This window comes from Camarhynchus parvulus, chromosome 12, assembly GCF_901933205.1.
Source record: "Camarhynchus parvulus chromosome 12, STF_HiC, whole genome shotgun sequence".
Taxonomy (NCBI): Eukaryota; Metazoa; Chordata; class Aves; order Passeriformes; family Thraupidae; genus Camarhynchus; species Camarhynchus parvulus.
In genome coordinates this window covers 3875529-3900874 of record NC_044582.1, presented here as the reverse complement: position 1 = coordinate 3900874, position 25346 = coordinate 3875529, and the positions used below count along the sequence as shown (strand labels likewise).

General features: G+C 41.5%; 1 protein-coding gene across 11 annotated transcripts in view; it reads left to right on the top strand.

Moving 5' to 3' along the window:
* DOCK3 (dedicator of cytokinesis 3) overlaps positions 1-25346 on the top strand; it is a 185327-nt gene that overhangs the window by 99530 nt on the left and 60451 nt on the right. For all 11 annotated transcript variants that reach the window (XM_030957084.1, XM_030957080.1, XM_030957079.1 and 8 more), the window contains exons 12-21: positions 663-810; positions 5368-5456; positions 7545-7670; positions 16742-16866; positions 20196-20358; positions 20835-20941; positions 21636-21807; positions 22244-22341; positions 23991-24074; positions 24408-24508. In XM_030957084.1, the coding sequence (XP_030812944.1) occupies positions 663-810; positions 5368-5456; positions 7545-7670; positions 16742-16866; positions 20196-20358; positions 20835-20941; positions 21636-21807; positions 22244-22341; positions 23991-24074; positions 24408-24508 (1213 nt within the window). The remainder of the gene's footprint in view (positions 1-662; positions 811-5367; positions 5457-7544; positions 7671-16741; positions 16867-20195; positions 20359-20834; positions 20942-21635; positions 21808-22243; positions 22342-23990; positions 24075-24407; positions 24509-25346) is intronic.

The window sequence follows — 25346 nt, the reverse complement described above, 5'->3', positions numbered from 1 at the left end:
TGGCTGGTTTTGGCTGACTGAGGTGTAGGTTCAAATGGACCTCTGGGTCTGAAAAGTTTGAGTGAAAAGCTGTGGTGGGTTGAAACCAGGTGCCCTCCAAGCCTCTCTGTCACTCCCCTCATCAACAGGATGGGGCTGGGGGGTAAATAAGATGGAAGAAAATTCATGGGTGAAGATAAAGGCAGTCTGATAAAGCAAAGGCCATGAGCAGAAGCAAAGGAAAGCAAAAGATTCATTCTCTGCTTTCCATCAGCCATCAATGTACAGTCACTTCCCAGGAAGCCAGGCTTCAGTCTATATAAAGCCAAACCTCCCAGTGACCAATGTCCCCACTCCTCCTTTCCCTTGTGCTGCTGAGCAGAGGTCACATGGTTTGGGACATCCCTTGGCCAGCGTGGGTCAGGTGTCCTGCCTGTGTCCCCTCCCAGACCTGTCCCCCAGGCTCCTAGAGAGGAGGCGGCCCTGGTGCTGTGCCAGTCCTGCCCAGCATCCCTGGGCTGTCACCAGCACAGCCCAGCACATGGGGCTGGGGCAAAAGCACCTCCAGAGCCAGGCAGGAGTGTCACCTGCAGCCTGGAGCTGAAAGTGCTGGCTGTAATGAGCACAGCAGGCAGGATGTGGCTGCGTGTCCGTCCCTGATGTCTGAGTGTCCCTCCTTTCAGGCCGCATGTTGCTCAATGACTCCAAGAAAGGGCCCCCCCACCTGCACTACCGGCGCCCCTACGGCTGCGCCGTGCTCAGCATCATGGACGTGCTCCAGTCCCTCTCGGAAATCAAGGAGGAAAAGGACTTTGTGCTCAAAGTTTACACGTGAGTAACTCCTAGAAGGAAGTTTTTTGCTTCTTTATTATTCCAGCAGCTCATAAAAACTAATGAATATTATCCACAGATGTTTCAGGTGTGTGAAATGCTTCAGAAGTTATTGAATATTGCCCAAATCTATGTGACTTGCAAAGCTGCTCTTTTATTAATGTGAATTATTTAAAATCTGCTGAGCTCAAACCCAAAGAAATGTGCTGCATTTCATCTGATGAAGGGAATAATAACTCATGCCTCATCTGCTGTTCCTTACCACTCATGGTAACCAACAAAAGAAGTAGAAAACAACTGAAGTCAACAGTGTGTGACCAAAATTCTCAAAACAAATCAATGTTTTTTGAGCAGGAATCTGTCTTCAGTTATTTGTGATTTTGAACTTTGAACTAACATTCTTAGTATGAAATGTGGTCTCACAGTTGTAATAAAGAGGCCACAGACAAACTGTCTTGAGACTGCAGGGAATATTTAAATCCCTTGTCAGTGAGGATAAATACTGGCAAGATCTGCTTTGCAGATGGGCTGAGGCACAGCTGACACTGCTTTGTGGTCTGTGGCCACTGTTGAGAGTAATAAGATAATTTTGTGGGTTATGGAACTTTGTCATTCTTTGAGACGTGCATTCAGCAGCAGAAAATGTGACCTTCAAGGGAAACTAAATGAAAAAATGTCTTACTGTTCACTGAAGATTATTGGGTGTCTCTTCATACATTAGAAATCTCTTAAGTCCAAACAAAAGTCTCTCAGAGTCAGCTCTTTCATTACTCTTTTGCCAAAAGTTATGAAAACTGTAGCAAAAATGTCAAATTATAGGGAAGAAAATGGTCCTCTTTCTTCTCTCTGTCAGTAGAATCTGGCCAGTCTTGGCCTTTTGTCACATTCAGTTCCAGCTTATCTCAGAGCAGTGGGTTTTGGCTGTATAGTTCTGTTGGCTTTGTAGATATGGTGTTAATATATTGCAACTGCAACATTTTGAATGTTTACAGAAACGGAACATTCTGATTATTAGATTTCTGTTTTGTCACCCATTTAATGCTTCTTTAGCTTCTCAAAAATAGAACAGAAAAACCTTGTTGAAACACTGGACTTTGTCAGTGACAAGTGGAGTCACACAGCCCTTTAGAGCAACTCAAAGTCTTGGTACAGTGATGGAATAAAAACCTCATGCAACAGAGCTTCCCTTTTCTTCCTGCTCATCTGCAGCGTTCTGTTAATGTGGATTCCCTTCACAGCACCCAGAGCACCAACAGTTTCTGCCCAAATTCCTCAGCAGATTTGCACCAGCTGTTCCTCACGTGGGCAGGGAGAGCCCCTGGCTGAATTCAGCTCAGTAATCAGATGTTTGTAATTCTTTATCACTGTTATCACTCTCCTGGGCTGCTGTAAGCCTTGTACATCATTCTTTTATGTTGCTGCTGTTTGCAGTGTTCTGTGTAAACCTCCAGCAGAAATATTCAGGGGGGAACATGGATATATCTGAGGGGCACCAGCTCATTCCCTTTGCAGCTTTGATAGCTGTTGGTCTTTCATCACAGAGTTGTCACAGATTTGTCTCTTGCATCTTCTCTTTGCACATTCCTTTAGCTAACCTGCCTTTTCCTGTTAACTGGCTGCAATTGAAATGACAGGGTTTTGTCCTTTGGAAGTTTAAAGTTGAATATGAGTGCTTTAACAGCCCTGAACTGATTTTCTTACCTGCTGCTCTTATTTTGATTACTGTGAAAATGCCTCAGGCCAACTCCTAAACATCATAAAGATGAAGTAAGGAGAGAGGTGTATTTGTACTTTTCAAGGAGCAGTAAAAAGCATTCCTTTTATACACTATGTGGTTAAAACTTACAGCTGCCACAAATGAGGCAGCTAGAAAAGCCTTTTCACAGGGAGAAGCTGGAAAACATTTGAAAGACTGAAAACCTAACAAAGGCTGAAACAAATACATGGTCTGTAAATGGAGACTTCTGCTGAATCCACAAGAGAATGCTTATGGGAAGGGGGAAAAAAATCAATTTACTTCACCAGTCTTTCTCAGCTTGCCTTATTATTGTTAAAGATTTATGTCTGAAAAATATTTTTTTCTCACAATTGAGATTTTTCTCTTTGTTAATCCCACAGTCATGTTAAAATCTCCCTAAGAGGATAGAGTACCACAGCTGTAGTTATAAGCTCATTATGCAAAAGCATACTTTTACTATTCTTTTTAATATATATGTAAAATAATTTAAAAGTGAGATGAAAGCTAAATTCTCAGTCCATTTTTTGTGAAGTAACTTAATATTTTGTATTAATTTTTATCTTTATTGAAATTTTTTGCTCACTGAACGTTACTCTTTCTGTTCATCTTACAATTCCCCTGAAAACATCACGTATTTCTATTCCATATTCACTTTTTCTGGGTTTTTTTTCTGTCCTATTTTCTTTCAGTCTTTTTTTTTTCCTCTTTCTCCAGCCCTAGATCTTGAAATTCTTCTCTGTTAATGCCTAAATGCCTTTCCCTTTTGCTGTTCTATTGTTGCTGTTTGCCCAGCTGGACAAGAGCTCCCATCCCATTGCTGTCCCCAGCTGCTGTGGGATGGAAAACATTCCAAATGTGCATTTGCTGCACAACCAGCCGGCCTCAAAGCTGAAGGATGGCTCAGGAGTGAATTCTTATTTAAAAGAGAAATAGATTCTTTTATCCACTTGGTATTTGGACAAGTAAAATGTGAGCACAGTAAGACACATTCCAAGTGTTTCCAGGCCAGCCTGTCAAAGCTGGGAGAAGATGGTCCTTCCTGGCACTCAGGGAATGCAAAGTGCAGCTTCCACTGGCACTCAGTACAAAACTTTAAAAAGGCTTTAAGTTGCCTTTAAGTTGATTTTGGGATGACTTGGTTGCAGGATAATTTGCAGGCATAAGTCACTGGAGGCTGAAACCTCTTTTAACTTGCACTGCATAGGCTGGTACAGCAAGTAAAAAATCACCACAAGTTAAGACATTTGGTTGGAACTGTGAGGAGGGAGGATGGTATAGAGTTTGTGCTGTAGGTTCTCTCTCTGCTTTTAGGAGAATCTTATTTAGAGTAGGATAAATGACTTCTAATGTGTTGACAATGTGAAGATAATTTTTATTTTTTCTTAATGAGTGAGCTGAATTATCACACAACCCCACAATTATTGGCAGGGTGTCCTGTCCATTAATGCCTTAGCTGTTATGGTTTTGTTTTGAGGCATTGTTTTGGGGGGTGCAAATACAGTCAATTTACCATCCTATGGAGTTCTGCTAGGTCACTTCATGCTGATCTGCCCTGTGTGACCTTGTGGGATCTGGTGTCTCCTCCCAGAAGGGACACGGTACTTACAGGAGGTGGGCAGTAGAGTGGAATGTTCTCTGTGTTTCATTTGTTCCAAGTTGTCTCTGTTCCTCTTGCTGTTCTAGGAACATTTGGGGGTGTCAGTAATAGTGCCATCACAGGCTTTGGGGGTTACCTAATTATTCTTGGCAGCACATGGTTTTGCAAGACTGAAGCTGTAGGAAATTACCAGTTCCTGCTTGTAGATAGCCTGAATTCCTTCTGCCATGCTGTTCTTCAGTTACATCATGCAGCAAACAAAAACATCCCCACTGTCTTCACAGGAGCTGCTGTGTGTCTTACCCTTGCTGTGCTGACATGTACTCTTGGGGGGAAGCAAAAAAGGGAAAAAATGGTAATATCCTTGGAGAAGTTTTACAGAGTGGTTTATTTCTCAAAACACCTAGGAGCTGAAAGCTTGGAGTATTAGCTTTACTTTTTTTTATAACCTTTAAGAGTCAGTAGGACAGAAGTTTAATTAAATGGTTTAATCCAATTGCTTTTCAGGAGAAATGAGATTCACTATTGCTGCTGAGTTAAAAATTGCTGACTTTGTGGGGTATCATTGAATCTTGCCATGGTAATTTAAGTAAAGCACAGATGTGTATAAAATGCAGTTAGACTTGAGCAACATACTGCTTTGCCTTTCTTTTTTAACCACTAGCGCTGTTTGTGGTAAAGGTGCCATTTTTTTCACATGGGAGAAGATTATATGGCTCATCTTCCATTTAAAATCTTGATAAAGAAGGCCACTTCAGTTGTCTGCCTTCCTCTTCCCAGTGTGAGGTCTCTCTCATCCTGTGGGACAGTAGCCTGTGGCCTCAGAGGGTGAGGATGGTTTCCTTGGTTCCTGTCTCAGTGGCACTTCAATTCCTGCATGCTGTACTTTGGATCCTGAACAGAAGTGCAGCACTCATTTTCTACATGACAATTCAGATAGAATGTCCAGAGCTTTCTTCATTCTGTCATAATGTGAAGAGTGGAACAATGGCTTTTATGACAGAAGAGTCACCACCAGCTCCAAAGTGTCCATTGAAGGGACATAACTATTAGAGAATATTTTGTTTCCTTCCACATTTTTAAAAAAAAAAGTTATGTGGGATTTCTCTCATTCATCTGAACCCTACAAGCTTTCATATTATCTCTACAGCAAAGCTGACTGTTGTGTTCTAAGATGGTTCAGTGAAAACATTTAACTTGAATTAGTGTTCTTTTCTTTTAGGTGTACCAATGAAAACGAATGGTGCCAGATCCATGAAAACATCATCCGCAAGTCCAGCACCAAATACACAGCCCCCAGCTCCAACTATGGTAAATATCTCTGGGACTTGTTTGTCAGAGCCACAGCTGAACATCTCCTCTAGGAAACTGCTGATTATTTGTAGCAGAGAAATGCACTGAGATGTGAGGTTTTCCTTTCGTAGCTAATGACAGATAAATAGGGAAAGTAAAACCTGTCTTATCTGTTTACTTCATGTAATGATGTGTGCAGCTGCTAATTCAGAGATATCACTGCTCTCCTGTTCCCAATGAAGCAGCTGATAGGGTACAGTTCAGCTTCATTACAGCCAGTTCTGCATTCATTACCAAGTGCCTGAATCATGCTCATGTCCAAGTACTGAATTTGTCTTAATTTTGCTTGTTTGCATATTGAGACACTAGTGGAATATGCAGTGCACGCTCCCATACAAAAGATTAAGCACAACAATAAGCAAATAAAACATTTTACAGATATGGAATTTTACTGTGTGTAAAGCTGGTTTCATTCCCTGTTGTTCCTCCTGTTACAGTTAAAGTTATCCACTAGTCATTATTAAAAGATCTTCCTAAATTCTTTGTAACTTTGAAAACTTGAGCAACATGTCTGAACTTCCAAATTTGATCCACTCCACTCCTTTTATACTGGAATTTTTAAAATTTATTTTCATTGGTTTGTTTTTTAATAGCAATCAAGGATATAAAATGAATAAGTTTTCCTGTAAGTGGCAAAAATAGTCCAGGCTCATTTCTAATGAACATGTCTCTTGTGTGTTGTGAAACCTTCTGTACACACAGACCCCCTCATACATGGTATTCAAAGGGCTTGGATGTTTTCCATGCTTTCAGAGCCTGTGTTTGCCCTGCAGTGCTCTCCTGCCTACCCAGCTGGGCAGTTGCAAGTCCATGTTTTGGCAGATTTTGAGTACATACATGCTGACTGTCCAGCTGGCTGGTTGGCCTCTCTTTTCCTTCATTTTAAGGCTTTATCTTCATTTTTTTATCCCAACTCCCAGTATTTATGAAATATATACAATCTTCATGTAATCTGGGTATCTATTTATTTGCCAAACTTGACTGAAGCCAAACAACAGACTTGAAAATTATTTCAGGGGGAGAAGGCAGGAAGTGGGTGGGAGGGTACATGATACTCCTGGTTTTGTTTCCCTGGTAACTTGTCTGAGAAAATGGTGACTAAATATTGGTCACAAAGCCCAGATACTGAGTTTAGGAAAGAGCCTGACTTTGGCTTGTGCAAAAATGTGCATCCAAGGCAGGGTTTGGTTTGGTGTGTGTTGTTCTGGGCAGTGAACAGAGAGGACAGAAAGAGCTCTTGACCAAGTGACACTGAAGGAGATAAAGAATGTGGAAAATTGCTCTGTGCAGGTAATTCTCATGGATATGAGGAGCTGGTAGTGTGTGCTCAGCAGGTGAGACTGGGCTTGAATGGCTGAGCTCAGTCCTGGTATTTTTTCATATGGTAGTGCTGAACTTCATCATTTTACCAGTACACTCTCCTGTGTTGTAAATTAAAAGCAGGTAGAGAAAACAGCTGGACTGAGATTAAGTGTGGAATTATTCCTAGTTCAGATGATCCACTGAACCACAGAGCTGGTTGCTGAAGTCAGTTTGGCCAGTTGGCACTTCTGGAACATGTTGAGGAACTGCTGGGAATTTCATTAACATCATCAGCCCTCTATGAAGCAGTTAAAGAAATTAGTGGAAAAGATATACTTTGAGATTTACATTTTTTTCATGATGTAAAGCAAAATTAAAGGTGCTTTAGAGATGTTCCAGAGCTTTGTATGGTTGGTGGTCCCTCAGACCAGAGGTGTTGTAACCTGCTGCATGTGAGGAAAAGAAATAATGGGAGTACTTTGTGTATCTGGGACATGTCTGCAAAATTAAGTATTCTGACTGTTAAGAGTTGTATTTTAATATAATTCTGTGTTCTTAACTGATCCCTTATAACAGTTTTGTTTCCTCCATTTCAATTTTCAGTTACTCCAAGGGAGAAAAGAATTGTTTATATTTTGTATTAAATTAACTGAGGAGCAAAACATTAGTTTACCTGCATGCTTTGTACACACAGAATCTAATTCTTAGGTCAGAAACAATGAACCTCTTTGGTTTTTTTCCCAGGACTTATAATATCTCTTCAGCTTCTTCGTGGTGATATGGAGCAGATCCGAAGGGAAAACCCCATGATCTTCAACAGAGGTGTTTCTGTCACCAGGAAGCTGGGATTTCCTGATGTTATAATGCCAGGTAAACAGAGCAGCTCCAAGCTAAAATACTGGCTGTTCTTTTCTCATAACTCTCCCAATCAAGTGCAACTGGGATGGGCACTTACCTTGAGTGAGATTTGTAACAGAGTTGTCTTATTTATCAGTAAATGCCAGATTTGGGGAGGCAAATGCTAAAACATTGTCAGGAGCAGACATTACAGTGATAGGGGGGTGTTAAAAGCACGTGGATAGAAGGGGATCTGGAAGGATTGCTCTGATACTCCCCACAACCCCTGCCAGTTAATATCCCTTTTTTACAATCAGCATAGAGATGTTTCTTTTTAAATGCATTAAATTTCTTCTTCCCAACAATCCAAATCCTGGGAAAAATGAGTTTCCACTTTGCAACCTTGATGTTTTTGAGTTTGTGTGATCCTTTTGTAATGAGAAGCAGAGAAGGTGCAGACCTGGTTGGATTTTCCCTCTGGCCTTACAGAGCAGCTGGTCCATGCACTGTCTTGGCTGCAGCCCTGCTGTGCTTCCTCTGCTCCTCTCCTCTGGAGCAGCAGCTGGAGATGCTTCTTGGCTTGGCAGCCCCAGCACAGCCAAGAGTTCATTTGAGAAGAGCCCAGAATGTGGGCAGTCATGCAGCCACATAAAACCTGGTGTTACAGTGGCTTGACTTTTGCAATGTGGTAAGAAATGGGTTTGCTAATTAGTAGCATTTGAACTATTACTTCATTGCTGTGATGAGCAAGCCCAAGGATGACTTTACAGACATGGGAGATTTGATGAAAGCATAATGGGAAAAGCATTAGATTTTATTACTCAAAAGGCTGCAGTGAGACATCAGTACTAGGAGTAGTTGTAGCCTCATTATGGGAGCTCTTCAAAAACCACAATAAAATAGGGAGTAGGTGGGAAGCCTTTCTAGAAACTAAAGAGTCAAAGGATTCAGAACAACATGTGTATATTTACTAATGAGCTTGAAAATAGTGGTAACAGAGCAGCAGAGGTTGTGGGCTATAAAGCCAATTATAAGTTTTGGTTCTTAATGACCTCATAGCAGTTCCAGGCATAACCCAAAGCAATCAAATAGGGAAAAGATGAATTATTGCGGGCTGATGTACAGACACAGCAGCTGCAAGGTGATCTGCTGTAATTGAGATCCCAGCTGGATGTGTCACACTTACACACCTGTGCAAGGGAATTGATTCTCCTGCAAGAGCTGCTTGATCCTCCATTTCTGTAGGTAAAGCTGTACCTCAGGTGGTTCAGGCCACTGAAGCTGAAAAACAGTTTTGTGTCCTCAGTGTTCCCCTGAGTAATTTTTTTTTTGTTTTCTGGGCCCTGGCCCCTCTGCATGTGCACAGAGTGTCCCCTGTATTTGCTGCTTTGGGCAAGTCTTTGGGCCAGGGCTAGAGCAAACAGGTCAGCAATGCTCATACAGCAAGTGCTCCTGCTCTAAGCTTTTAAAATTCTCTGTTCACTGCAGCTAATCCAAATTTCCAGATTCTTTTTTGAGAACCACAGTTCTTTTTGGGGAAGACACTGGGGTTTTGAGATGATAACCTGTTTGGAAAGGATCACCATTCTGCTATTAAATGCTTCCTGCCTCTCTAGAGGGTCTGGGCACAGAACTTCTCCTTGACTCCAGGTGTGCCACAAGAGGTTCTCATATATTGAGTTTAGATGCAAAGCTTTAGGCATTGTGGGAATAATGCTTCTATTTGTGAGGAAAGGCAGCTTGTACATGTCTGTAAACACCAAGGAAGAAAAGCAAAGCAGTTGAGGAAGTGTGAATCAACTTTCACTGTAGTGAGGACATAAATGAGGACATTGCCAGAGTAGAGAGGAGCTGTGAAGAGAGGGACAGTCATGAATGGGGGTCCAAACAAAGGCTTTTCACTAACTTGGGTATTCCCCAGAATAATGAGATCTCTGGAAAATGAGGAGATTGAAATGTAATGGAACTCCACTGATGCAGCAAACAGTGTTCAGTCCTAATTACTAATCAGGGTTTTTTTGGAACTCAAAGAATGTTTGATGTACTCAAGTGACAGCAGATATTTGCCTGTTGTTTGCTTTTAACACAACAGATCCAGCTGGGGTTGGAGTTTGCCTGACATCCAGGGTAGAACATTTGGGCTGTGTTACCTTTCAGGTGGATTAGCCCAGCTGCATGAATAACTAACGTCTGTCAGTAGACTTTGTGCTTATATTTCTACAGCCAGGCTCAAACATTCTTCCTTAGCTTTATGAGTATTGTCTAAAGTTGAAAAATAATTCACTGGGGGCAGACATGACCAAAATAAGAGAAACAAAAACCCCTAACCAAACACAGAAGCCTGTCATGCACATTAGCAGTTCTCAGCTGTGTCTGCTGCTTTAACAGTCTTTGTCAAACTAGCTCTTCCTTGCTTTGCTTCAGAACTGTTTGTCATTAAACACAGGGTTTCCTCTTCCAGAAAACAGCACAGAAACTTCATGACTTGTGCTTTGCAAGTGGATACAGGTTTTTCAGGACAGTGTGGTTTAAAAATGTTTTTTATTAATAAAGGCTATGTCACCTGGTACTTTGAAAAAAAGCAGTGATCATTCTGCTGAACCAAGAAATCTATTTTTTAAAAAGTAAATAGCTCTAGCACTTCAACTTAATTTTTTTTGTCATAGGTTTGAATGTTTTCATTTTCATTTTTAACAGGAAATCCTCTCACATGTGCACATCTTAACTATTAAAATTTTGTAGCTGTGTCTCATTACTGTTTTCCTATCCCTTCTTGTTTTCTAAACTGTAGCATTAGCTCCCTGTATCAAGCCCTCCTTTTCTGTCCCTCAGATAGGAGAAACATCAGTGGTAGCTGGTCATCATTGAGAAACAAAATGAAACTGGTTCTTTATGGGTTTGTATCTTGCATGGTTATGCAGAACAAGTTTAATATTGTACAAAACAACCCTTCCTGCCTTCTTTTGTAACGATAAAATGTTCTTTGTTTCCTACTGTGTTGTGATCTGACAAGAGCATCATAAAGCTACAGTTATGTTTTTTGGCAAAATCAGAGGGGATTTGGTCAAACCAGCCTCCTGAAGAAGTTATGGTGGGGTTTTGTTCATTTGTGGTTTGATGTTTTTTATTCCATTTGTTAGCTGCTCCTGGGTTTAAGGCCATGCATCTGATGGCGCCAATTTTACCTTTCCCAGAGCTGAGAGCAGGGAGGCCTGTGCTGCTCCTTGGGGATTGCAGCCTGGCTTTGTGCAGGACTTGCTGAGCAGAAATCTGTTGCACAGGCTTGGTGTTTGTCAGTCCCCCAAGGACATCCCTCCCCTTGGCCATGTGCTGATAAGTATTCTGTCTTTTCCTTTGATCCTCTGATGAAAAGTGCATGCTTCATCTCCGACTCGTGAGTGATGTTTCTTTCTCTTTCTTCTCTCTCCTTGTCTTAATTTCCTGGCTTCTCTCCTGTTCCTTTCCCTTTATTCTCCCCCCTTTGTTTCTGATGCAGAGATGAAGATTGTTGGGTGTAAGTTTCTGCTTTTCTGTGTAATGTCTGCTTTTTGCTTGCTTTTTTCCCATTTTCATATCTTCCATGGAATGTTGGGATTGATAAAGACAACGAATCATAACATCACAGGGAAACTTTGGTAACAGGGAGGTGGAGACTTTCTCTCTTCATACCCCACAGGGTTTCAGGCAAATTTAGGAACTGTGACAGGTGAATCAGTAAGAAACAGGTGAGAAGCATCTCAACATCTGTTCAGTCAGTGAGCACAAAGTCATGGCAAAAATGCATTGAGGAAAGGACATGGTAAAACCTATCAGCCATTCTCAGAATGTTCATGGCAAGAGTGTTAATAAGATCAAAAGCCATAATTATGTAATAATTATCACCAAAAAGTATCTACAGGGAGAATAAAAAGTGTTATTGTCATAAATAAACTTGTGGAAATGGAAAATCGGCGGAGACAAAAAGCGTTAAAAACCAACTTCCTACCACTGAAAGGCAACTATTGCAGGGAAATCACTGCATTTAAAAAGGGCATTGTATAAATTCTTTCCTATACATAGAAGTCAAACAATGGGTAGCAAATAACCTAATAAGTATTGCTTGTCCCTTTTCTTTGAAACAATTGTGTTCTGCTCAGTGAAAGCTGGAGAAGCACATGGAGTTAAACTTGCATAATGTTCCCTTTAGAGAAAAAAAGCTAATTTAATTTGCCATAGAGGCAGGAGATAAAAGCTTTGTTTCCCTTGTTGCTGTAATATTGCTCACAATTATGTTAATAGTTGCTCCCTGTAACTATTTCAAGAATATAGGCCTTAAAAAAAACCTGCTGCCTGGCTGGTGAAGGGCCAGAGAAATGAGCTGCTGAAAGGGATGGAATGTGATCCCCAGAGTGGGACTGTGCCAGGAGTGCAGTGGGAAGATGAGGGGGGCTGCAGAGTGGGTGGCACTGTTAAGGCCAGGAGGGTCACACAGTGAGGGGAACAAGTCCTGAGGGGCAGCCAGAAAGCAGGACAGGGGTGCTGGAGACCCTCCCAGTGACCCTTGGCCACTTTGTCCTTGTCCCTTTGGTTTGGAGGAGTGATGTGATGAGCAAAAAGCTGCTCCTGTCAACCTCAGCTGTGCTGCAGTCCCTGCCCTGCACAGGAAGCTGCGTGCTTGCACTGGAGGCAGCTGCACCTCCAGCTGAGGGTGGAGTTCTCCTGTTGGAGATCAGGAACCCATCACTGGCCCCCTCCAAAGCAGCTGCTTCCTGGGAAGAGAGGGAATGCTTCCCATGCAGAGAGGGAATGTGCAGGGTAATGGGAGAGGCTCAGCCAGGAAGCAGAGCACTTCCCCTGCAGGGAGCTCAAACAAATAGAGCCAGGACACGTGATAGATAACACTGCACAAGAACACAAATCCTCTACACTTTATGCTTTGCTTCAAAGCCTTTCCTTGCTGGCCCAAGTCCTCAGTTTGAGCTGCTGTAACTTGGCTCAGGTCAGTGGGGTGCTGCTGATTGGCTCTGGTTGTTCATTTATGGACAGACATAAATGCACAGGTTTGGGTTTTCTTCAGAAGCCATTGTGGATGAGACTCTGAATATCTTTCTTGCCCATTCACTCTTCTGTGAAGTGCCACTATTTTTGAAGAGATGCCAAACCCAGGGGTGTCAGAGAGTCCAGCAGACAGTGCATCACAGTGTGGGGCTCTAAGTGAATAGAACCAGTGCAGTAATTTCATAAAAACAGATCTAAACACAAATATTCTGATTTTTTTTCCTCTTGGCTGCCTAAATTGTAAAAGACCAAACTTCCACCTTAAAAAATCCAATATTCTCTGGATAAATAGTTATTTTACTTAGTTGAAACTAGACCTACACATGCAGACTTCTGGGAGCTGCCACTTTTCCCCAGCTTGCAGGGATATATTACATGTCCTCAAAGTCACAAACTCAGAAAAAGAACTTGTTAGAATTGAGTCACCAGAAATTTGTGTCTCTTTCTCCTGCAGAAACTTCTGTGAATTATGTACCCTTTTTTGATATAGTATTCTTCTGCACAAAACGGGGACTGTTCCTGTCCTTAGGGACCAAAATCTTTAGGATCCCTCAATAAAAGGTATTTGATTGAATGCAGACAGTTCCTGTAAATTGTTACTATTTTGCAGTACAAGTAACTGGTCAGTCTTCCAGTGAAAAACCTACACATCCTGTCAGGATAAACTCCCATTTCTTCTGCTGGAGACTGCACAAGGAATGGCTGTTGGGCTGCTTCAGGTTATTAAGTCTTGAAAATTATAAATAACTATTTGGAAGTCTTCCAGTACATTCCTTTATACTGCAAATGCAAAATCAATATTTGGCTCATGTAGCCTTTTCCACCTCTCCTTTTTGCCCCCATTACCATGAAAATAGTTTCAGGTCAATACAAGTGAGCCCCCCCAAGCTATAATTTACAATTTATAATTTAAACAACTGCATGTTGGACATTGAGCCTTGTGAATAGGTTAAAACATACAAACAAAACCCCAGTAAATGTGAAGGGAATTGATCAAGAAAGAGCCCCAAAAACACCAAAAGATGATTTTTTGATATTATCATGGAAAATACTGTCTTTCAAGGCATTTGATATGGAATTAGTGTCAGTAACCATGTGTATAAAAAGTGCATGGATTATGCTAAAAAGAAGTTTACTTTTGTTTTTAACTGGAAAACATTTGTAGAGAGATGGGTTTTGAAACAAATCCCATTCTGAAAGCTCTGAGGTTTTCAGTTCATCCCTGACAGCCATCCAGCACAGAGACCTCAGTTTAAAATGATATCAGCAGGCTTTGCTCTATAAATACCCGTGGCCCACTGGCCCTGTAGCACTTTTTATTCCTCTTCTGATGGTGGGAGGCCACAGCTCACCCAGTTTTTTGCTCTGTGCTGCTGTTTGGGAAGGCCTGAGTTCTCTGTGTGGTCCAGGCTGAGCTCCCAGCCTGTCTGTCCCCCAGAATGCAGGATTTGCTGTCACCGGGCTCTTGGTGCAGTCATCTGCATGACGGGTCTGACATCCTAAACAAGTTTATTGTTTGTCTCTTTGTCTCTTTCCAATGGAATCCATCTGGCCAAGCTCTGTGTGCCCAGGTTCCTGCCTGGGCATGTCACAGTCAGTGGGGCTGGAGCTGCCCAGGCCGCTCCTGGTCCTGCTGATACCACTGTGGGGCTGTCCCGTGCCCGCTGTCCCCTTTCTCTCTGGCCCTGAGGTTGCAATGAACTGCTCTGTGCTTAAGCATTTGTTCTGGGTTCTGTGCCACCCACTGGGGTAGCAGAGCTCAAATGCCTTAAAACCACAAGCAAATGGAGGAAAACAAAGGGCTTGTGAAGCCTCAGGTCAACTCATATGTTAGGAAAAGGAGATTGCTCCTTGTAGGAAGGTGATTTCCACCAAAATAATCATCCTACCTGATGTTTAACTACTTTTTCTCTTTGTTAGATACATTTGCTTCCTATTTTTACTGTATGTAGTAGCCTTTTTTATTTTTGAAGAGCCAATAGACTATTTTTTACAAGAGAAGATATACTGTTATATTTCACTATAATACATTTTCCCATCTTTTCCCGTAATTTTTATGCAAATCCACTGGTTTTAAGATCCCTCTACACCCCACCCCAAAGGCATTTTTTTTAATTAGTGGAGTAATATCCCTTCTGTTAAGCTTAATAGAAGATAAGATGCTATATATAACCAAATGCTGCCTTTAATTTAGGCAGGAAAATGATTTGCTATCTAACATTGGACTTTGTGTAGCCAAACTGCCTTCCAGAAAAGAGGTCATAAGTAGGGAGCTCCAAAATGCTAATTATAGTGAGTACAATTAATTTCTATTAAGATTTACAGCATAGAAATTGAAACTTTTTTCCTATTTGAGCAAACCACTGAGAAAAAGGAATGGAGTCTGTTAAGCAGGAGGATTTTCAAAGCAAAAGACTCAAACCATATTTTGTGATGAATTTTGTATTTCCTTGCTATCCCTATAATCAGGATAGAGGTATCTCAGCTTGATTTTGATCCCCAAGATAATTTTCCCTATTGTGGCCTGTGGATTGTTGCATTTGATGCTGTGCTTTGATAAGCCAAAGCAGATCCAATATCCCAGGTCTTCCACCAAGCTCTTGCTGTCATCTTTTCCCTGTTGATGCCCCCTGGCAGCTCAGCCTCTGACCCTGCAGGAGAGGGAGGCTCCTGGAAAAAGGAGCAGATTCTGCACACAGATTGCCATTCACAGACAGCTCCCAGCAGGAAGCACTGACTGCAGCCACAGAGCTGGATTTTCCATGCTGAAAGAGTTGTCCTTATCTCCAGAAATAAAACTGAAAGCAAAGGCAGGACTGAGAGCTTCTATTGTTTGTCCCTACAGCAGATTAAGGAACAAGTTCTGTGGGGTTTTAGACTTCAGGAAGAATTTGAAGTGCTGCTTTGAGGGGCACAAAAGGACGTCCCTCAGTGCCTGAAAGCAAATGCTGCCTTATTTCATTGTGCTTCTGATTAATACAGAGATTTAACTGCATCAGTTTCTCCAAGTGGAAGAAGCCAGACATTGAAGGAGTCTTTGCTTTTTTCCATTACTTCATTATTTAGTGTCTTGGGGCTGATCAGCAAAATACTTGCCTTGAAAGAGTTTGAATTTTTTTGTTTGGTTGGTTTTGGTATTTTTATATATTGCCCTTTAGTATGTTTGCCTTTCTGGCAAGTGGATAAAAAGAAATGTTAAGTGTGAACCATCATAAAATGGTGACAGTAACTAAATCTTACAGAAAAATAGGTGATACCTGCTGTCCTTCTGGTGTAGGCCTTAGAATTGAGCACATTAGTTTTGAAAGCAGTTTCCCAAATCAGATTCTAAAATAAAACCAAACCAAGTGAGCTAGAGTCTGTGAAAATCAGGATAACAAGATGCTGAGACACAAGCATTTCTATTTCTGAATATAGTAATTTGGTCTGAAAGCTCCTGAAAATGACGTAGTGAGAAGCTGGCAAGTGTCCATACTGCCTGCTTTCATATAGCCATGCATATGGATATCAGAGACCAGCCAAAAATCTAGCAAAAATTACATTTATAATTCCTTTCTAATCCATCTGAACTGAATTGTGATCAGGTTCCCAAAAAAGCTGCTTTTATTTTGTTGTTATGATAAAAGGAAATTATGAAAATACAGAAAATGCTTGAAAGGCTAACTGAACATAACATTATTCTGATCATCACAAAAATACTTACTTTTCATAAAATATCTTGCAAATAGGAAGTCTGAAGCTAAGGATGTTTTGTCAGGCTCAGCCTGGCACTTCCAGCTCAGCTAACAAGGCACAGTGTAGCAGTAAGAGGTTTTTTTCCCTTCCCCACTTACATAATTAAAACCAATATTGATCCTGAGTTCACATTATTAAAGGCATTACTAACAATGGTCTGGTTTTCTGCACTGATATTAAACTGTTCATCCTTATTAACAATTAACTTGCTTGGAATGATTTGGGCATCAGCCATCGTCTTGCAGAACACAGAGAACGATGTGAGAATGGAACTGGGACAGCCCCGGTGTCCCCTGTGGAGTTTAAGGCTGTGGCTCCCTCTGTCCCTGCAGGTGACATCAGGAATGACCTGTACCTGACCCTGGAGAAGGGGGACTTTGAGAGGGGTGGCAAAAGTGTGCAGAAGAACATCGAGGTGACCATGTACGTGCTCTATGCTGATGGAGAAATCCTGAAGGTAAGTGCTCCTTTCCCTGAGAGCCTCAGGTCTCCCTGCAGGGCACATCCTCTTGTTGCAGAGTCTCTGATGCAAGGGAAGAGTTCAAATAAAACTGGCTACCTGTTTGGTTTTTTTTATTGTGAAGTTTGTAAGCTCTACATTATGGTCAATTATAAATCTGTAGGGATTTGGAGCACTTCCCTTATATGGGGATAGGAGACTTGGAGAAAATACTCATAAACTGAAAAGCTTGTGTGATTTCCAAATGTGATGTCAGTGGCTAAAGTAAAAAAATTTAGAGTAACTGTAATCAGAACTAAGGAGTATAGGCATATCTAAAATTAAATAATGTGTGTCATACACATTCATACACAATGAAATGTGATTCCAAGGGAGACTTCTAAATCTGAGTTGTTGGGTTACAGTACTGAATGTAGTTCTGGAAAATAACTTGAATAAAATTTCACCCTGGGTTGGCTCCATTCCAGCTGGGAATGGGGATTGTTTATGTTTTCTGTTTTACCTCCTCTGTTCTTTTAGTTTTATTGAAGAGAAGGAGGTGGGTGGGAGGTTGTGAATATAGAGAAGTAAACAGGAAGTATTTCAGTATAAGCAGCTATCAGAAATAACTTCCCCCTACCTTTTTTTTTTTTACCTCCAGTGCAATAAAATGGGCTTTGTAGCCATTACTGTGGAGAATCTATACACCTAGAAGTGTGTAGGAATACATTGCCACAATCTTCTGGTTTTAACTGAAGGGAGAGCTTTCATTACTACAACTGCTTATGGTTTCATTAAATGTGAAGTGTATTTCTTGTAAGGAACTCATTTGTGCTCAGAGCTGCTGCAGGAAGATCAGATTCCTTTTCTGCCGAAGCTTTTCAAACTGAGCGGCAAAGTTTTAATCATCAGTTGATTTCAGTCTGCCAAGGACAAAGAGAAGTCCCTCAAACTGCAATATCAGCATCTTCAAATGCTGATACATAATGGTGCCTAATGATTACATACAAAAGCCAGATAATTTCTGGTTATTATCAGTCTTAACTTGGGTGATTTTGGTTGGAATGGTCATTCACAGAGATGAAGTTGGTTTTTAATTGTCTTTGCCTGTTATTACTATTGGAAAGTACATTGGGGCTTTACATGGGAGAGTGGGACAGGCATGGCACAAACACTGGAAGGGGTGGTCAGTCCAGTTAGAAAAAAATCAGGTGAACAGATTGTCCTGAGAAGCTGTGGCTACCCCATCCCTGGAAGTGCTCAAGGCCAGGTTGGATGGAACTCTGAGCAACCTGGCCTGGTGGAAGGTGTCCCTGCCCATGGCAGGGGTTTGGAACAAGATGAGCTTTAAAATCCTTTCCAACCCAAACCATTCTAGGATTGCCATAAATGAGAGGCTTTATATATAAAGGATCTTTGTGGGGTTTTAAAATTTAGGCCACATATTTAAAAGAAACTCTCTGTCCCAGTTTTTATGGTATTGCTCCTCTGTATGGTCACTTGGTTTGTGTCTGGGAGGTCTTTGGTTCCTGGTGTTTCATGATACCTGTGAATGTGGGCAGAACCCTGAAAGTTCATTGACCCTGGAGCACTGGCTGCTCTTCCTGGCTGGAATCCTGGCTGCTGTCCCTGGCTGGAATGCTCTCCACCATCCTTGTCCCATGGCCTTTCTAGTGCAGAGCTGCCAACAGAGGCACTGTGTGCAGAGTTACACAGGATGGGGGAAGTGGCCAGAGTTTTCATCTGATATTAAAATCCTTGAACTTGTCCTAACCAGCAGCACAACCCAAATCTGAATTGTGCCTCTGTGAAGCCTTCAGCAGAACCATGCACAGCATTAATGAGAATTTTCTCAGGTCCTCATTGCTGCTGAGTGTATCTTGATCCAGAAATAGTCCTATTGAAAGGAGTGAAATTACCTCCAGAATGTAGTGCTGTTCAAAATGAAAATGAGTATTTCCTTCTCAAAATGGTCTTACTCAATTGTTAGTATCTTTCATTATAGTCTGAAAAATTTAAAAAAAAATCCTTTGACACATTTCTCACTTCTTTCTTTTTTCTATTCCAGTAGCAGGAATAGCCTGTGAATTGCAAGGCACACCTTTAACAGTAGAGATTTCCTGATTGGTTTTCTAGTTTAGCTTCCCTTCTCTGCCTCTGCCCTCTAATTCCTCTGCATATCTGGGTCTCAGGGTCACCAGGTGTCTGGAGATTAGTCTGATGTTTGTATTTTGCAGATCACAATTTAGAATTAAAGATTTACCAGTCTGCCCTCCTCAGAATATAGACTGTAGTATAACTGCATGGGAACTAAGTTAACAACCAGAAGGAGAGACTGTTGGTTTATTTGAAGTTCACAGCATGCAACTGCATTCAAAGACTGGCAGTTTGTCAGCCAGAGCAGGTGGCTTCTTGATGGGACAAAAAAAGCTCACATTAAAATTTGAATTTTTACTGTACCTTGTAGAGAAAATAGAAATACTGTTTCGTTTGCTCCTATGAACCTGATGCAGAATGAGGTTTTGGAATTGCTGTGTTGAAGCCCAACCATTTACTCCTGCTACAGAATAGAACTGGGATCTTAGAGGTGTTCTGGCTTGCAGTACTGGCACTGCTCTCTACTAACTTGTTGTTATCTGCATAAATTAATTCTTGCTGCTGTATTAAAAAAAAATGTGGGGTGTGGCTCATCCCTGGGTGATCCTCATCCCAGGATTATTTGAGAGGACTGAGTTGTGTGAGTTCAACCTTCAGTCACTCAGTTTGGATCAGAGCCTTTGCAGTGAGTCCCTGTCAAGGTAGGCTGTCCTTGCATTGAATCCCAGAATTCCAGAGAGCATTTCTTCCCTTTTGGGCTCCTTCACAAATTCTTAACTTTCTTAAAGCCAGCAGATTATTGCCAGAGGTTGAACTAACTGGATCTGGTTAATGGGTTGTTCTTGACTGGGCAATGGTCCTATTGTATCCTATTTTTGGACTCAATTTTATATATTTGGACTTAGGTGTTTATTGTATCTACTCAGTACTCGATGGAAAACTTAGCTTAAATAATAACTTGAGATACTGGGGTTCATCCAGTAGCACAGGTCTCTTAGTTCACCCTTTGACCCAAAACAAAGTTTGAAGATCTCCTAAAAATTCTCATTTCATTGTGTCTGAATTTCTGCTTCTGACTCTTTTATGTCTACAGAAAGCCATGAATTATATAAAGGTTATAGAAATTATATATATATATATACAATATAAAATAATTATGTAAATTATATAAAAGTTATCACTGGCTGAGTAATTGGACTCCTGGGTGCTGATGTGCTGTGTTCAATGGTGGCTGTTTCCTTTGGTGGCAGGACTGCATCAGCCTGGGCTCGGGCGAGCCGAGCCGCAGCGCCTACCACTCCTTCGTGCTGTACCACAACAACAGCCCGCGCTGGGGCGAGATCATCAAACTGCCCATCCCCATCGACCGCTTCCGCGGTTCCCACCTGCGCTTCGAGTTCCGCCACTGCTCCAGTGAGTGCCCCATGGGCAACCCAAAGGGCTCCTCCAGGGCCACCTAGAGCTGCATGAGGCTGTCACTGGGTGGGAGCAGGAAAGGGAGGCCAGCCTGAAACACAGTGAAGGGGCTCTGCTAAGCCTCCTTTTGCTGAATTTATCAAACAGCACGCTGAAAACATGGGCAACGATCAGTGCCGGGCAAAGCACTTTGTAGATGTTTGTCCCTGCTGTTCTTTTGTCGTGGTTTTCTGTAGAATGTTTTCTTTGCAGGATAAACAGTTGAGATTTTGCTATGTTTGGCATGTCTGTGTTTCATTTGAAGCTTGTCAGTCCTTTACACAGAACCAGAAAAATGATACTGGAATTAGAAAAGTTGTTTGTTATGTAGCTGCTTGTTTTCTTTTAGGCATGTGGAGAAGTTGGTGAGTAATCTTGTATATATTGACAAGGTATGCACAAACACAATTCCTTCTTTCTATCTCTTGCTGCAGCAAAAGACAAGGGAGAAAAGAAGCTCTTTGGTTTTGCATTCACCCCATTGATGAGAGATGATGGCACGACCTTGTCAGATGATATCCATGAACTTTATGTTTATAAGGTACCAGTTCTCTGCAGACTTTTCACTGCTCATCTCTACTTCATTGCTTAAATGACTAATGGTCATTACATTATCCATCTCCCCCTTATTAGAAATTTGTGAGGAACAGATTAATAGTAGTTTCAAAATTTTATACGTTCAGAATCACGTGGTTTGGCTAGAGCCTTCTATTCTAGGTGCAGCTTACCTTTTGCCATCCTGATGATGATGATTTATCTGCTATTAATCTCATCCATTTTGACTTCAAGCACACTCGTGTTCATGAGCATTCAGCACTTCCGCCAGCCTGAGGCATTGCTCTTTGCCTTTGTAAGATGACATTGTGCTGGAATCAAATGTCTCGTGCTGCAGTGCCACAGCTTGGCAGCCCTGCAGCAAGAGATTTGGCTTTGGGGTTTTTCCTTCCTGCTGATTCACCTGGGTTTATTTGTTCAGTACAATTTTCAGGCAGCAGCACTAAGTTTACACCTGGAAGATGTGGTGTGTTCTAACGAGGCAGTGGTTGGAGATCACTCTGTAGAGCTGGGTCTCTTCTGGGCATGTCCAGGCCTCTAAGCACAGCTTTTCCTTAGAAATGTTGGTGTGCACCCACAAAAATCCCAGCACAGGCACTGTTGGGGAACTGCTGACAGGCCCTGGGCATGTGGGATGAGATGGACAAGGTGCAACTCCATCCCTTGCACTGTCCCTGCAGTGTGATGAGAACAGCACGTTCAACAACCACGCGCTCTACCTGGGGCTGCCCTGCTGCAAGGAGGATTACAACGGCTGCCCCAACATCCCCTCCAGCCTCATCTTCCAGCGCAGCACCAAAGAGACCTTCTCAGTCTCCACACAGCTCTCTTCTACCAAACTGACCCAGAATGGTGAGTTGCTGATCCCTCAGAACTGCCCAAGGCAGCAGGAATTAGGAAAGAGAGAAAAAAAAATTACTGTTAGCCCTTCTACACAATACAGAGTTTGTTTCGCTTGGCTTTGACAAGAGTGGCTCAGTAAATAAGATTTTTTTACAGCAACATCTCTAAAGCACAAGCAGACAGGAGTAGATTGTCTACAGTGCAGTGTTAAGTCACACAGGGAAAAATGCAACCTTTACTCTTTACCATTCCTCCATTCCTTTCTCCATTAGCAGTATTGACTCATTCCATATTGTTTTCCATTAAATATATATATATCTGTTGTTTCCCAAGAAGTGTGGTCTGCATCCAGAGATGAAGTGCAAAGTGATGAATCTCTGATGGGTCTGGGGTTGCCATTCTTCCCTCTGTGTGTGGTTCTAGCTCTTCCTTCCTCTCTCTGCAGTGGATCTGCTTGCCCTGCTCAAATGGAAAGCTTACCCAGATCGAGTGATGGATATTCTGGGAAGACTGCGACATGTCAGTGGCGAGGAGATTGTTAAGGTACTACATGAAATAACAGCCTCTGGATGTATCTGTGATAGGCAGTGAGTTCAGATCTGCAGGCCACTTCTGAAGGCTCTCTCTTACTGTGCTTTTTGATTCACACTGTGAATTTTCACCCTGTATGAATTGGGATTTTATTATGACATGAAACTGGACAGGAAGATACCCTTGAGAATTAGTGCACAGTCAGTCTGTGGGATCAAAGCAGAGCTAATCCTTAGTCAGATTCTCTCAGCCAGAGGTGCTGGGTCCTCAGCACCAGTGGTTCCAGTCTGCAGTCCCACACAGCTGCTCGTGCAGACACAGACCCTGGCAGGGGCTCTTTGCTGCATCCAGCCAGCACCAGTCTTCTGGCTGCCAGCTCATCATTTCACCAGGTTGTGTAGCCACTGTTGCTCTACATGATGATCTGGCGTGGCTTGAGCTTCCTTAGGGCCCAGAACTTCCAACTGCCTTTGAATACTTGTGGTCTCAGCAAAACAAAGTTCATTTCAGAGATCCCTCTGATAATCTTAGGTGTGCTGGGAACTTTGTCTAGGATTTATTTCTATAAATCTGGAGGTAAAAGCTGATTTCTAACACAAGCAAGGAGAAGAAGCTGAAGACAAATCCTATCACATAATAAGTAGTTTATCATTAAAGCCACTTCACTGTAGCTCATTTGAGTGCTGCCATATCTGTTATGAATGTTACTCTTTGTGATAACTTGGTAACAGTAACAGGGCAGCACAAATCCCATTTATATTGGAATTCTTCAACAATGTCATGTTTTGTACACCTCATTTGTAGGGCAAGTATCTGGTTTTTATAGAGAAAGAAAAAGAAAGATATGGATTGAATTATTTCATGGGGAGAAGCAATTGATTCTCCCCATAAATCAGCTGTCATTTGGCACTGGGATATGAAGAACAGAATGTAATAATTCAGAAAAAAGGACATTTTATCATTTCAGAGACTTCATAAATTGTTGTAATTTATTTCTTGTTGTCCGCATCAGAAATTTAAGTAGAATAGATTAAAAAATCATGAGAAAATGTGCAGTTAACTATCTCCAGCACTCTCCTTCACACTCATCCTTTTGGAGACTGCTTTCAGAAAGAAAATCACTGAACTGTCAATGCTTAACAAGCTGTGGAGTAAGGGTGAAAGAAGCAATTGGCAACATGTAACTTGCCCCAATGAATGCTCGTTAGAAAAGCTTTACTTTCTCTTATTTAACAAAAATTTCAATATTAAACATAATTTAATGTACTGTCCAGCCTCAGATTTGATGCTGAACAGTACCTGAGATTCCAATGGTTTGAGAATGAGAGCAAGTTCTTTTTCCACTGGTGTCAGGCAGCACTTCCAGTCAGCTTAAAGTGAGAGGAACACTCAGTCAAAATTTAAAATCAGGTATATAGTACATACGTCTTATTTTTTGGTTTTCTGTCACTTTTGTTTGAAAATATTCCTTGCAGAATAAAGAGAAAAATTTTTCTTTGTAAAATCAAATTAAAATCTATCACATCATATGGATGAACCTGAAGTGATTTATCCTTGCCAAGTGTTTCAATGATATTAACATGTATGAACTAATTAGAGCAGGGGAGAAATAACTTGTTGAATACAATTTAAGTTGAAATTCTTTGTTTATGTCATTTTAGTTCCTACAAGATATTCTGGACACGTTGTTTGTAGTTTTGGATGACAACACAGAGAAGTATGGTCTGTTGGTCTTTCAGTCTCTGGTAAGCTGCTGGATTGTTATTTACCTCATGCTCAGTGAGTTTTAAGTTTCTTATGATCATGTTACTAGTATTGTGCTTCTGTCAGATATTAAATACTCAGCCATGCTTTCTGTAATGATCTTGGGTGAGGAGGGCAGGCTGACCTCAGCACATGCAGGGGCAGCAGTATTTACTGTAACGTGGGAGAAGCAACCAATAATACCCGATCACACAACAGTGGCTGTTTAAAGCAGCTCATGTATTTGAATACTCCTTACCTTGGGTCACTTGTCTGTAGTCACTTGGCAGCAATGTGCAGCTCCTTGAGTTGGGTTCCCTTCTCCATGTCCCCAGGTGTTCATCATCAACCTGCTCCGTGACAGCAAGTACTTCCACTTCCGCCCCGTGATGGACACCTACATCCAGAAGCACTTTGCAGGAGCTCTGGCTTACAAGTAGGTCTTGTGTTCCTCCCTTTGAGAGGTGGCATCACCAAGCTTGGGAATGGTGGCACCATCAGGATCACAACCTTCCTGGCAGCAGTGTCCCCAAAAGTAGAGCAACTCACCTGGAAGTTTCCCAGCACAGCTGTAGGGAAAAGCTGCCAAATGTCACCAGTGGCTGAGCATGGTTGGGCATTTCTCATTCCCTTCTGGACTGGCAAATCTTTCTTTTTTAACTGAAGAGACACTCAGCAACAACTCATTATCAGTCTGTAGTCTATACAAATGAGCTCCCAAGAGCATGTGCATTCCTCATCTTAAGGATGTTGGGATACATGACTTGTGTGAAAGCTTAGAGAACTAATTGTAACTTGCAAAGTAGACAGATATTCACAGAAGCTGTTCTATTTGGTTACAATTTAATTTCAGTAGATCAGAAATTTAAATTTCACTGTTACTTTGATGATTCTGCCTAATTTCCTGGTATTCAAAAGAGTCTTGCATCAGAGAATGAGACAGACCTTTTGAAAGCAGTAACAGTTACCCTTCAGGTTGCTGGTTTTTCTTTTAGACCATTGCTTTTGTATATTTGAGTATATTCTATCTTTGGCCATAGTAAACTATAAAAAACATCTAATAATTTCTTTTTATTCTTTTAAGCAATTCACATTTTTGTGTAATTAAAATAAATGTAAAAAATACTCTATCAATGGCAGGAAGAAACCCATAGATAATATAAAACACTGGAAGGCATAGTTGTGTTCAGAGGGTAAAACGGTGTTCTGCCTTGTGTTAATTAGCACCTCTTTCAGACAAAACAAATGTTTTTTGGTAATCTGATGTCTGAAAT